This window comes from Larus michahellis, chromosome 24, assembly GCF_964199755.1.
Source record: "Larus michahellis chromosome 24, bLarMic1.1, whole genome shotgun sequence".
Lineage (NCBI taxonomy): Eukaryota > Metazoa > Chordata > Aves > Charadriiformes > Laridae > Larus > Larus michahellis.
Window position 1 is genome coordinate 2789548 of NC_133919.1, and position 13123 is coordinate 2802670.

A 13123-nucleotide genomic window follows, 5' to 3' on the forward strand; every position below is an offset into this window, starting at 1 on the left:
TTTCTTCTCTCGCCAGTTCCTCATGCATCTTCCCCAAGCTGTTTCTTGGGTCTGACTCTCTTTTCTGCCTCCCTGGATGTGTTGCGTTCCATCTGTGTCCATTGCCAGCCTCTGCTGCTTCCTGCTGAGCTTCAGTTGTAACGCTGGAATCACGGCAGCAGTGTCGGAGGAGCAGCGTGTTAATGGGACTTCCCGCTGGAGCATTTTGAGAGGGTTTTTTCTGCCTTTTTGCTGTGCTTCCACAGCAAAATCCTCATCTAGCTGACAGATCTGGCTTTATAATCAAGACTTCTGCATGTAACTGCTTCCTGTCTTGCCTAAAATATTTGGAACCAGGCTTGGAGAGTTCAATTTTGTGTTTTTAACATAGGGCAGCTGGACTGCTGCCACTCGGTCTCTTTGAAACCTGCAACAAGCAGTTCAGTTAGGACCTTGTAAAGCCAGAAATCTTTCTAAATGACAAGACCTTGATGTACAAGCCCATTTTCGGCAGCTTCTTTTTAGAAATGGGTGATGTTTAAACCATCCTGCTGCGCTGTTTTCCTTGCAAAGGGACTGGTTTCAAGAACGGAGTACACACTGCCAACCTGCGTAAACGCTGCTCGTCGTCCATGCTGAGTGGCTACAGTGGGTGCTCAGTGTCTGAACTGTCTCCTGCTTTCCAGGAAAGTCATTAATTTGTCAGGAAATCGTTTGCCACCAGCCAATACTGCTGGAGCCCGTATTTTTTTTCACGCCTAGTTCCTAGACGACTGAGTCCTTTAAATTGGAAAAGGTACATGATCTTCCACGTGGCCACCTGAGGGCAGGCTGCAGCCTGGCTCCCTGCAGTACAGGAGTACAGCTGGGAGTGTCTCTCGCTCTGCTAGCAACTGTGGGTCGTGATTTACCACAGATCACGAACTTGCCTCTTCTGAGTCCATCAGTGTATTGCAGGGTGACGGAGGTCTCTCATTCCAGCTCCAGTCTGCGTCCTGTCCTGAAACCCCAGTTGGGAATGCCCCTGAATACAAGTGTGTACAGCTACTGAAGTGCGGATTGCTCCTATTCCTTGTAAAAGGCAAATGTTAAATGCAAAAAGGTGCTTAGAGAAGGAAGAGAAAAGCAAAGTGTGGGACTCACTCGAATGAAAATATTTCATTTTTTCCTAACATCGGCTAATCCGGGTGCTGAAAAAGGTAAGCTGTGAGCAGAGAGTTTCTCATGATTCTGGGAGGAAACCAAATGGGTCTCGCTGTGCTTATGGGATCCAGGTCTGTAGCAGAGATTCTGCTTTTAGTGTGTGTGCCTGTCTGGGCCTACTTTATTGCAAGATGAGCTTTGCTGTGGAAGCTTTACCCTGAAGGCTTTACCGTAGGCTTCACTGGCTTCATGGAGGTTTCTGGGGGGACACTGTCATGGCAAATACCCACAGCCCATTGGAAATGGAACCCGGAATTTCAGACGTTAGCTAAATGCCTGCTTTTTGGAGAATCTGTGGAGGTGGTGTGAAGCCTCGCTCTAGTGACTGACCATCGTCTCTCTCATGCTTCTCGAAGTGGAAGAAACAAACGCAGCGAAACAAAATAAGTTGGTGAATGCGGAGTAGGCCCAGATATCTGGAGGGTGAAAAAAATGATACTCACGTGTTCATTCAGTACTAGTGTAGAGGTTTCACCCACTGGCCAAAATCCATCTTTACTCACAAGCACACAAAACTCTGGGTCTGTACACTCTATTTCATACTGTTTGCTGAATCATGACCTCTTGGGAATTAGGCAAGAACGTGAAGAAACCAGTGAACGTGACTTAGCCTTCTGCAGCCCGTGGTACTTCCAAACTGCCTCCCAGTGCACCAGCGTGACTTCAGTTTTTGGCGTTAAAGAAAGTAGATGATCTTCCAGGTGACCACAGGAGGGCATAGTGCAGCTTGCCTGTTCCTTCATAGCTAATTATTTCCTAGTTTTCGCTCATTCATGGTTAATTTGAGGTTGCAGATTCATTTATATTTCTGCTGCCAGGTCATCTCCAAGACAAGTAAATGTGTTTATACCAGAAAGAGAGACTATTTGTAGTATTTTCAACAAGTGCAGGGGGACAGCAAGATATATTATTTCTCAGTTATTAGCTGGGAAGGTTATAGAATGGAGAACAATTTCTGCTTAGGTGAAGCCAGAGCAGTTGTGATGAGAGTTGCCATTAAAAAACCTATTTTCGGTCTGCTACCTCAAGCTCTCTACTTCTCTGGTGCAGGCTGACCCCTACTTTTGGGTCTAAGACTGTAGGGAAGTGCCTTGTTATGTACAGAGAAGTATAAAATGAGTCCTTGGATGGGGACCTGAAATGTTCAGATAAACTGCTCAGTGTACGTATTCCTGGTTTGCATTTCCACCTCCATCAGGGGGGGAAGGTCAACCATTCTTGATTCCAGTTGTTGTAAGCGTGGTGTCTGATGTGCCGTGCTCGTAGGGACTTTTGAGGAACGCTGCTAGTGCCTGTCTTCAGGCAGAGGCAGGAAAGAGGAGAAGAAGCAGGTCCTGCCCGTCCATCCTCCCCAGCTGCGTGGTGCTGCCACTCCTCTGGTGTCAGATGGAGCAATTGCGCGGTGGGAGGAGGCGGCTGAAGGATCTGATCCGTCGGAAAACGGCGCTGCCAAGAACGTGACTCACCGTCCATCTGCCTGTGGCTGCCCCTGGCAGGGCCCTTCAGTGGCAGCCTGAAGTCACTCCTCATTACACAGCGTCTGAAATCACCACCTAAGGATGTGGGTTTTGGAGGGGTTTGTCCGGTTGTAGCTGTGGGCTGTAGCGGGGAGGGGTGATCCCACCGCTGCCATGCCTTTGGTCAGACCTTTCTGCCCCCTCCCCTGTGACTCCTGCTCCAGCAGCAAGCTGCTCATTTGGAGGGGAAGGGGCGGCTGGAAGAGTGGTGGGAGAAAGGCAGAGGGGTGCGTAGGGGAGAAGGGTGTAGTTACACTATGCTCATATTCCCTCCGGCAAACCTGGTAGCCTGCACGTGGGAATGTTTTGAAGTGATGTTTTTTGAAGGGCACTGCGTGTATGAGGTGTGAGGCCAGTAGCCCTGTGACATTTGGTTTGTCTCCGCTCAGTGAAGTGGTCAAGAGATCCAGGGTGGTGGATCTTCGCTTTGCGCAGTTTTGAGCGCGCTCTTTCTCTCACATGCCTTTGGTAGGCTCTTGTTGTGCTGCCCCAGGAGCCATTTGTGTCTTGCCACCACCTATGTGCCGTGAGCTGTGCCGCCTGCCATCGACTTCATGCTGCTCCCCAGGGGATCCGCAGCCGGCGGGGAGATTGTCTGCCAGGAATCTCACCATCCTTCTGCTCTCCCCTCTGCCCTGGCAGGAGGTGAGCTCAGCTGGGTTCACTCTGTGTTCCCCTGTGACATGAATTTCGAGTTGGCCAGCAAAGCTCTGTTTCACAACATCTTCAGGGGATGGATGGTGTAGTTTTCCTTCTGCTCCTGAAGAGGGGAATAGACCGTAACAGAATGAAAGCCTTGGGAGATGGGGAGCCTGGGAAGGTCTAGGACAACCTACCTCCCCTGGCTTTTTTTTGCTGGGACACTGGCACTGACTCCAGGCTTTCCAAACTCTGCTGGTGCTCAGCGCCTTGCTGCCCTGTTTGGGGGTGGCAGGAGGCTGTAAAGGGAGTACGGAGGCCAGGACGCAGTGTAGGAAAGAGGGATTTAAGAATGCGAGAGGATGAGCGACACTGAGACACCCTGGGGCACCTGCAGGGTTAAATGGCAGGGTGAGGGGGGACGCGAGGGAACGTCCCCCTGGAGCACTGGGGGAAGGTTGGAGATTGCTCCCATAGTCGGGGAGCTCTTGCTTGGCTGTTCAGAGCAGACGTAGCGTCCTTGGTGAAGCAAGGTCTTCTCCTGCCGCGTTTAGTGTGCTGTGCCAGCCTGCAGTGGGTTGCATCACCTCGTCCTGCCCATTATCAAAATTATAGTGTGTTTTTTCCTATCAGGGTTGGGAGAGATGGTCGGGAGGAGGGGAGTAGCTGCCACCCCAGTGTGGGCTGTGCAGTGAAGCCCCTGATTGCGTCTCCATGTCGCGGCTTCCATCTCTGCCTGCCACGGGGAGCTTTCCTTGGGCCGAGAGCAGACGGCACTGATTGTGTTCTCCGCTGACCATGGCTCGCTTGGTGGTGTTGCTGAGCCGGCTCTTATCCTTCCTCCTATCAGTTTTAATTAGAAAACTCTACAGCCCACAGCTTGGTTTTGTGAGGGCTGCCAAAGACGTCACCAAGGAAAGCCAAAAAGAGGATGACCAGCAAACTTTGTTAATGAGCGGAGGACTAATGAACTCTTTAATTAGCAGGTGTGCAGGTGCAAGAAGACGGTGCAGTGAGAGATGTGCGCTGTGACAGCAGAAGTGTGCAAAGAGGCATCATCCGAGTGCCTGACATCGCCTCTGACGGGGCAGGAGCTGCTCCTGCGTCCCTGGCCCGGCTGTGCTTCCTGCCCGCCGGGAAACAAGGACGGCAGCGCCTCGGGGACAACGCCTGAACCTCCTCTGAGGAGGACAGCTAGCTCCGGCTGGGGAGCTGCTCCTGGACTGAGGGCTTCCTTCTGCTACGTAGGGAAATGCCAGCCAGCCCCCCATGTGCCCACCATCACTGCTGGCCTTTCACCCTCCGGGTCACCTCATGCCACTGCGTGCTGGGTTCCGTTCTGCCTACTGCCGGTCTCAGCTGCTGGACTTGTAGTTCTCGTTGCTGGATCAGAGCTGCGGCTGCGTCGTCCTGTCAGTCCTGAGTGTCCCTCAGTAGGCAGCATGCTCTGGTCGCCATTGCCTGGAGCATGTGTTCGGGAATCCTGCCAGCCTGGAAACTGAAATTTCCACTCTTTGTGGAAGGAGTGAGAACGAGCCTGCATAAAAAACCCACGTTTTCTTTTCTACTGCCTGAAACAAAGCATTTGGCAAGCTGCGCCCACCTGCCTCTGGGTAGTGTGCTAATTATTTGAGCAATTGCTTAAAACTGGGCACTGGTGCCTGGTGCCAGGCTACTCCTGTGTCCGCCTGTCGCTTGTTTAAAGTGCTGTTCTGGAACCAGAGAGCCATTAATTACAGCCCCAGTGAGACGGGCTATCTCTTCTGATAGAGATCTCCAGAGGGCTGCTTTAATGGCACTGTCAGATGTTTCTGCATTCCTACATGGAGCAATTACTTATCCCGTGTAATTTGCCCACTGATTGAGGAGTTCTTCCACAAGATATGATATTTGTTCCCCTTCCACAGCGCTTGGTGTTTTCTTCCTGCTTTAGTTTGGCAGCTGGTGGCAGCCATGCTCATGGTCATCTCATCTTCTTCCAAAATTCTTCTATCCAACACCTCATTCCCTTTAACGGAGATCTCTGCTGTTCCTGTGGGTGTTTCATGGCAGTTTAGGCCAGTTTCAACCACACTTGTGCCAGGCACTTTGCAGTACTGGTGCCTGCTGTGGGATTCGGTGAGTCTGTGTTTCGGTGGGATTTGTGCAGTGCGTTGATGGGCACGGTGAGAAGATTCCCCTGGTGCAGCCCTGCAGCTCGCTGGCTGCGTCCTGTCCCTCGGAGCTGCACTTTGTCCAAGCAGGTGGATGTGGAGACATCTCTGTCATTAGTTACATGGCATCGTTCTGCTTCAGTGAGGTGGAGGGACTAAGGGGCTACTGCTCAGGCAGTTTCTATGCTGAATTGCCTCAAATCCGAAAGGTTCCTCTTTTCCCCAGCTGGACTGACTTTCCATGTGGAGATGCGGACCTGAGAGGCAGCAGGCATCTCTTGACGGTGCAGGTGCTGCATCAACAGGGGCACAGATTGTACGTCTTGAGGCACCCGTTTCTCACCTGACGTCTTTTCTAGCTGTTTGGGAGATGCGGGCAGTCACTCGAGTCTCTTCTGATGCCAGTGCTGTCGGAGCCCCCTCTGCCCTCGGAGCGCTGCATCCCAGGTGACGGTCCGTAGGAGCTCAGAACATCTTTATGGGCAGAGGCGCCCCTGGGCCTGGCTTTTGGAGTTGATGCCAGGGAGCCCGTGTCTTCAGCTCAGCCCTCAGACAGAGACGTGCCTTCTGTCAGGGTCCAGAATTCAGAGGTGTCTTTGGTGGCCTCCGTATGTTCAAAGCTTGTCATTTCGCTGGTGGGGCCGATTATCTCACTGGACCTCCCATCCCTGCCGTGGAATTTGCAGCCGCTGCACATTTGTATGGCAGCAACGTGGGTATGGGGGATGGCTTTAATTAGCTGAGTCTCGTCTGGGACCTGGAGGCCGCCAAAGCGTGGAGAAGTCCATTGGAAACCAGCAGAGCCCCAGGATCAGATACGGGTGGTTGTGTTGAAGGAAAAGACCTGCATGGAGCAGCAGATTTTTCCTCGAGATTGGGGGTTAGCAAGGCGGAAACAAGCCACAGCGCTGGTCTGGCACCTCCCAAACGCTTAGGAGTGATGGCTCCTCCCTTGGCAGTTTGCTTTCTCCCCCCACCCCTTTGCCGTGTATATAAGGCCCCCTCGAAGCAGCCTTGGCACAACACAACCCACCCCAGCAAGGCAGACAGCGAGCTGCAGCTCCACTTCCAGCACCTCTGCTCTTGAGGAGAGTGACCCAGACGGCCTTCAGCATGGGTAAGAGCCGCGCTGCAGCCTCCCCGCAGCCCGCAGCAGCTCCAAGCCTTGTAGCCCCGTCCTGGCTCTGGCTCCAGCCGCTGCCTGGGGGCTGCAGACATCCCGCCCTGAAACGGGAGTCCCACATGGGGACTGGTGGGTTTGTTCCTCTGCCGTGCTGCAGGGAGGAGAGATTTGGGACTGAGCTTTGGTGTTTGGTCCCACTGGTACCAGAGGTTTCTTTTGTCTCACTACCGATCTGCTTCCAGGGGGTCTTTTTGCCTTGAGAAGCGTCTTCCATGTGTCTGTAGCATCCGTGCTGAGGGGAGCCTTCCCTTCTGCTGGGGAATCATCAGACCAGACGTTCAGTACTGACGTGTTCTCGGTGGAAGCTCTCTTCACTGCTGATGGGGAGGGTATCAGTGAGGGACTCCGAGGATGCAGAAGGGAACTGAGCAGTGGTTTGGTCGGTGATATTCATGGTGGCACTTTAGGGAGGATTCCTCTCCTGGGTCCATCATTTGTCAGTGCTGTAACAACAGCAGATGCTGGTCACAGAAGTCCCCATTGATAGTTGGGCTGGGAGAAGGTCCATCAGGTGGGGCAGAGTCTTCTGAAATGGCACCTTTTAAGAATGTGGACCTTTCTCATTTTATTCTTCTCTTCTTCCCAAAACAGACAGATGCAGAGTTCAGTGCTACGACTACCCCACCTGCCCCGATGTGAAAGGCAAGTCCTCTTGAGCCTGTTTTGAATGTGTCAGTAGTGGAACCAGGGTTGGGCCGTTGCCAGTGAGCAAGGAGGAAGGCTGTAGCATCCAGAAAAATGAGTTCAGTCTGATCTGAGAGTCTGTTGAAGCTTTACTTTTCCTTTCCGGCTCGTTCATGGCACATTTTGACTGAGGCTTTCTCTACACCCAGCTCCTAGAGAGGAGGTTGCCTACGTGACCTGTACCTACAGGGAAACATGCATCGACCAACCTGACTACCTGGCCACCATCGATCTCAACCCCAGATCTTCATGTTATTGCCAGGTACCTGTGTCTTGGCTTTTTATTGGGCTGGTGACTGGCTGCTGGCTCTGTGCTTCATAGTGCCCCCAGATTCAGGACATTTACTCTTTTTGTCTGGGGAAAATCAGATTGCTTGAGTCTCGATCTGTCACGCAGGCTGTTTATGCCTTGCACCTTCTTGTCTTCCTGCATCTTTCTGTCTCCATCCTGGCTTGGCTCTTACCCGCTGCCTGTTCATGTTCTGGCTGGGAAACCTCTTGTGAGTTTTGTCATGGCAGGTCTGCCTCTTATTTCTCCACTGGTGTCATGCACGAGATATGGATGTTGTCTGCCGGGAGTCTCACCTTCCTGCTCTCTTTTCACTGTCCTTCGTATGCCTGGCTCTAGTTGAATCATCTCCATTGCTGTGTCTTGGGGACAGGTCGGTTCTGACTCACTTCCCAACTCACTTCCCGAGCATCTTGGTGCTGCTAGTGAGCTTTTGAGCACATGTTCCGAATCACCTTCTCAGTATCTGCTCAGCGTGGAGAATGGTCTCTAGGGACGCAGGAGGTGTAGGGGATCCAGCACTTGTGCAGAGTTCAGCATGGTTCTGTCGTGCTGCAGTGGCAGAGATGTTCTGTCGTGTGCTGTACAGCCTGCCTGCTGTCATCCGAAACGGGACATCGGCATTTACCTGTCTGCAGGCTGCAAAGACAGGTTATCTACATGAAGGGTGTATATATGACCTGACTAGTCCATTGCTACAAGAGCTTAAAAGAAAATGCACTTTAAAGCCAATATAGGCTTCTGAAAGTTTTTAACAGATTTTGAAGTCCAGTCTTAGGAGGATTTTGCAGAGCAACACACCTGTTTTGTCAACATGATAATCATAATTTCTTCGTATACATGATTTCCTGAATTTTAGTGTCATGGGGTGAGGAATTCTTGAAAGAATCTCCACATTTCCCAGCTGCACACAGTACCCTATCAAAGAGCAGTGCTCAGTGCGAGGAGCAGCGTCTCCAGAGGCAGTCCCAGCTACAGTCGAAAGGAGGCCACAAAGACAGGAGTATCTGCCAGCATTAGGGTCCCCATTTCTCACTGCCTCCCTGCGCGACCCCTAACTCTCCCTTGACTGCCTAGGTGATCCACCGCCTGCCCATGCCCAACCTCAAAGACGAGCTGCATTCCTCGGGGTGGAGCGCTGGCTGCACCTGCTTTGACAATGTCACAACGAAAAGGAACAAGCTGATTCTTCCCTGTTTGATTTCTTCCCGCATTTACGTGGTGGATGTGGGGTCACAGTGCCGGGCTCCCAAGCTGTGCAAGGTATGGCTGAGGTGATTCAAGGTCAAGTTTCTGGGAAGGAGTTGGGAACTGGTGTTTCTGGAATAATACAGAGGGAAGAAGGGTTCTCTCTTCATCTTCTCTTCCACCCTGAGTTTAGAGAGCTGGGTCACGTTTCCCTCTGGGCTCTCCCCTTTTCAGACCAGAGGCGGCTCTCGTCATCGTTGTGTTCCTTTCTGTGTACCTGTTGCATTCGGGGAGTCAAATAACTCCACACCTTCCCCCCACCGAAATGGTGTGGTGGACAGAGAAGCCCTTATGAGTTAGACGTTGCTGCATTCTTGTCTGTGCAGAGGGGATCTGAGAGGCTTCTGTGCTCCTCTCCGAGGAGGGGCAGGCCCTGGCCAGTGTGTGCTCTTGGAAAGAAAGCTCCTGCAAGTGTCAGAGATGTTCCGAAGTCTCGGGTGGCCGCAGGCTCTGCCAGGGAGCGTGAAATGCGCTGAGCAGCCGGAGGCTGAAGTGGGTGTGTGTCAACCTTTTTCAGATGATTGAGCCAGTGGATGTCTTCTGGAAGTGCAACAAGGGATACCTCAGCGTACCTCGCAGCCTGCCCAATGGCGATATTCTGATTGCCAACACGGGAGATCCGGCTGGCAATGCAAAAGGTACTTTGCCCTGTAAAAACTTCATGAACAAACTGACCGGTTTGGAAGTGGAGTATGTGATTTGTCACGCATCCCCTTTTGTCTCACAGGTGGCTTCATTGTGCTGGATGGAGAGACATTTGAGCTGAAGGGGAACTGGGAAAACGAGTGTGAGACCCCCCCAAGTGGATACGACTTCTGGTACCAGCCACGCTACAATGTTCTGATCAGCTCTGCCGGAGCAGTCCCAAAACGCGCAGGACGTGGATTTTGTCCCAGCGACTTGAAGAAAGGTGAGGGAATACAGATGCGGGTGCTGAGCCAGAACTGGCCGAGGTGATGGGAGGGTGTCGAGGGGGCAGGGCGAGGGGACAGGCAGATTTCTCCCCAGACGGCCCGTTTTACAGGCACTGCTACAGGACCTGCAGCGTCTGTCCTTAAGACCGGCTGGTCCCTGTCTTCTCCCACAGCTCCCTAAATCGCTGCAGTTTCTTGGCTGCTTCTGGCTAGTCTGATAGCCATGGCTATCGCGTCTGCGAGCATCTTGGGGAGGGATGAGTGTCCGTGGGTAGCCCCCCCCCACTTCTGCTGACTCGGTTTTCCTTTTCCTCAGGGGTCTATGGGCGCCGCCTGAACGTGTGGAACTTGTCCTGCCGCTCCCTCATCCAGTGCTTTGACCTGGGGGAGGACTCTCTGCCCCTGAGTGTGAAATTCCTGCACAACCCCGATGCTGCCGAGGGATACGTCAGCTGTGCCCTGAGCGGCATCGTCTACCGCTTCTACAAGTGCGAGGCAAGTATTCTGTCAGGAGCCGGGGGAGAGCCAGCCCTTTCCTGAGCAGGCAGGGGAGTGCTCATGGCGCGGTGCCTGTGTTTCTTGTGCAGAGAGACAACTGGGCAGTAGAAGAGGTGATTCGGATACCGGCCAAGGACGTGACGGGATGGATTATGCCCAAGATGCCAGGTTTGTGTGCCCTGAGCTGGATTTCCCTTTTTCCTCCCAAGCGTTGTTTTGTGCAGCCTGGCCAAGCCCCCTGGCTGCCCCTCCAAGCCTCGCTGCGTAAAGACGGGGGAAGGCTTGTTGGGGGGCTGGAGGGCTGTGCACACCCCAGGAAGACGCTGGATCTCGTGCACTGGGGCAGGTCTCCTGTGCCGGAGGCACGCCATCAAGAATGGCAGGGAGAGGAGCGGACTGGGGCTGGATGCGAGGCAGGTTTGCTGTTGATGCTGCCTTCTCTAGAGCTTTCGGTTTCTGTGCCCTAGCCTTCACCGCCGACCTCATCATCTCAGTGGATGACAGGTACCTGTATCTCTGCAACTGGTGGCACGGAGACATCCGCCAGTACGAGCTCTCCAAGACCTGCAAGCCCCGGCTGGTGGGACAGGTAAGGCAGGAGCAGAAGGGCTTGCACTGTTGGGTTCCTCGTCAGGATGTGGTGGTGGTGGGATGAGAGGGCAACACGTCTCCCACTGCCTCGCTTACAGGTGTTTGTGGGAGGCAGTATCCTCAGAGGCGGACCCGTGACTGTGTGCCGAGACGAAGAGCTGAAGTGCCAGCCGGAGCCCTTGGTGGTCAAGGTGAGTTCTGCGGCCTCTTGGCCCTCCGGTGTCCTTTGCACTTTGGCTCTGCTCTGCCCATTCTCTGCCCAGGGTTTCTGGGGTCGGTCTCCCCTGCGGTGCCCGTGTCCCACAGCATCTGGTGCCTTGCCTGCGCTGGGGAGGAGGCCACTGCTCTGCTCTGCTCCCCTGGCCCTGCTTGCGCGTGGCTGCTGAAAGAAAGAAGGCGGTAACATGACTGGTGTCTGTTGTGCCTCCAGTGCAAGAGAGTGTACGGCGGCCCCAGCAAACTGCAGCTCAGCCTGGATGGCAAGAGGCTGTACGTCACCAACTCCCTCTACAGCACCTGGGACAAGCAGTTCTACCCCAGCATGGTCAGGTGAGGAACATTTGGGAGGAAAGGGGATGTTTTGATTTAGCAGAGATGTTTTGCTTTAGCAAAGCAGACGATGACCTCCAACACAAAGGCAAGCTCCGGCCAGCCTGGCACGCCGTGCCTGGCAGTTTGCTCACATCCATTGAGAATTCAGGAAAAAAATGTGAGCGCTGGTGTATGGCCTTCCTGGAACCTGGCCCCCGCCCCCTTCTCCCTGTGGAAGCCGAGCTGTTAAGGAGAAAGGAACAGGAGGTGAAGGGCAGGATCTCTTGAAGAGCACCACGGTTTGCTTGTCTGTAATGGCTGCGCTCTTGTCCCCTCGCAGGGAAGGCTCTGTCATGCTGCAGATTGATGTGGACACTGAGAAGGGAGGCCTGACGGTGAACAAGAACTTCCTGGTGGATTTTGGAAAGGAGCCCAATGGGCCTTGCCTTGCCCATGACATCCGCTTTGCTTCTGGGGATTCCACCTCCGATATCTTGGCCTAGGCGCCACGTGAAAGACTCCCTTCTTCTCTCTCTCCTGTAGTGCAGCCGTTAAGAAAGAGCGTAGGGTAATTGGGTCGGGGGGTCCCCATTCATTGCTGGAGTCTAGATTTCTGCTAACATGAGCTACGGAAGCTCTGCCTTGTTGCGAGGGTTTGGTTGGGGCAGAGCAGTGAACAGAGACACATGGCACGTTTTCAGAGTTGTTTGCAGTGCAAAGCAATCCCCGGGCATGATTCCCAGGGCAGAGCCCGGGGCGATTGCTGAGACGTGGAGATGTGCAGGACGCACAGTGCCTTTCGGCAGATATCTGCATACACACCGTGCCTCGATTGATTGCTAGGGGCCTGTCGGACACCTGCCTTGTCATCCCCAGCCTTTTGGCTATTGCTGTCTAGTACCGGAGACAGGAGCAAGGTGTGGAACTCTCAGTTATGATTCAGAGCCTGTTCGCCCTTGAAAACTAAGGCAAAAGAAAGTGAAGTGCCCAGTTCGTCTGAGTTGTTGTTCTTCAGCCAGGTCATTCCTGGATGGTCTTCCCCTGGCACGAGAGCCGTCCTGGCTCCCTGGCACGTGCTTGGGTCGCTCTGCGTCACCACTGAAGGAATATGAAGTGCTTTATTTTGAAAAGAGGTGCCTGTTTCCTGACACTGGTTTGCTCTCGTGTTCTGCTTTAAGCATGAATAAAATTGTTCTTTGCATCAGCTGGATCTTCACGTGCCTTATTTCATTGAAGCCTTTCAGATTTATTTCAAGAGTAAACAAATACCAGCAGCGGTTAATGATAAGATCAGGGTTTTGGAATCCCTTAAGACAGGACACTGATTGTGCAAGAGTGTTTCTTAGTCTTCCTGGAAGTTTCTGGCAGAAATTGTCTTTGCTTGTTTTGTTTTTTTTTTGTGTGTGCATTCTTGCAGGCCCATGTTTTATAGGGAAACTTGGCAACCGTGTGTTCTTTTTCTGCCCCAAAATGAGCGTACCTTGTCAAAGCAATGTAGGGCTCGTCAGACCAACCGTTTGGTTCTAGTAGGGCTTACTTTAACATCTGTGAAGGATTGAAAGAGCATGTTGAGCGTAGACACTCCAGCGCAGCCCCGTGTGTTTGCTCAGTGGCTGGCTTGCTGCTGGTGGGAATGTTGGTTTCAGCTTGATGAGTTCATTGGACCAGTTCACATGGACCAGCGTAGTCGTAAC

At 53.0% G+C, this 13123-nt stretch overlaps 1 protein-coding gene across 1 annotated transcript; it reads left to right on the forward strand.

The window, feature by feature from the left end:
• The first annotated feature begins 62 nt into the window (after positions 1-62).
• LOC141734643 (methanethiol oxidase-like) lies at positions 63-12633 on the forward strand. The gene is made up of 12 exons (XM_074566661.1): positions 63-6608; positions 7266-7316; positions 7508-7620; positions 8725-8910; positions 9413-9533; positions 9623-9805; positions 10126-10304; positions 10397-10475; positions 10775-10896; positions 10997-11089; positions 11329-11447; positions 11770-12633. The coding sequence occupies exons 1-12, from the start codon at positions 6605-6607 to the stop codon at positions 11930-11932; spliced, it is 1413 nt and encodes a 470-aa protein (XP_074422762.1). The 5' UTR covers positions 63-6604; the 3' UTR covers positions 11933-12633.
• The last annotated feature ends 490 nt before the right edge of the window (positions 12634-13123 follow it).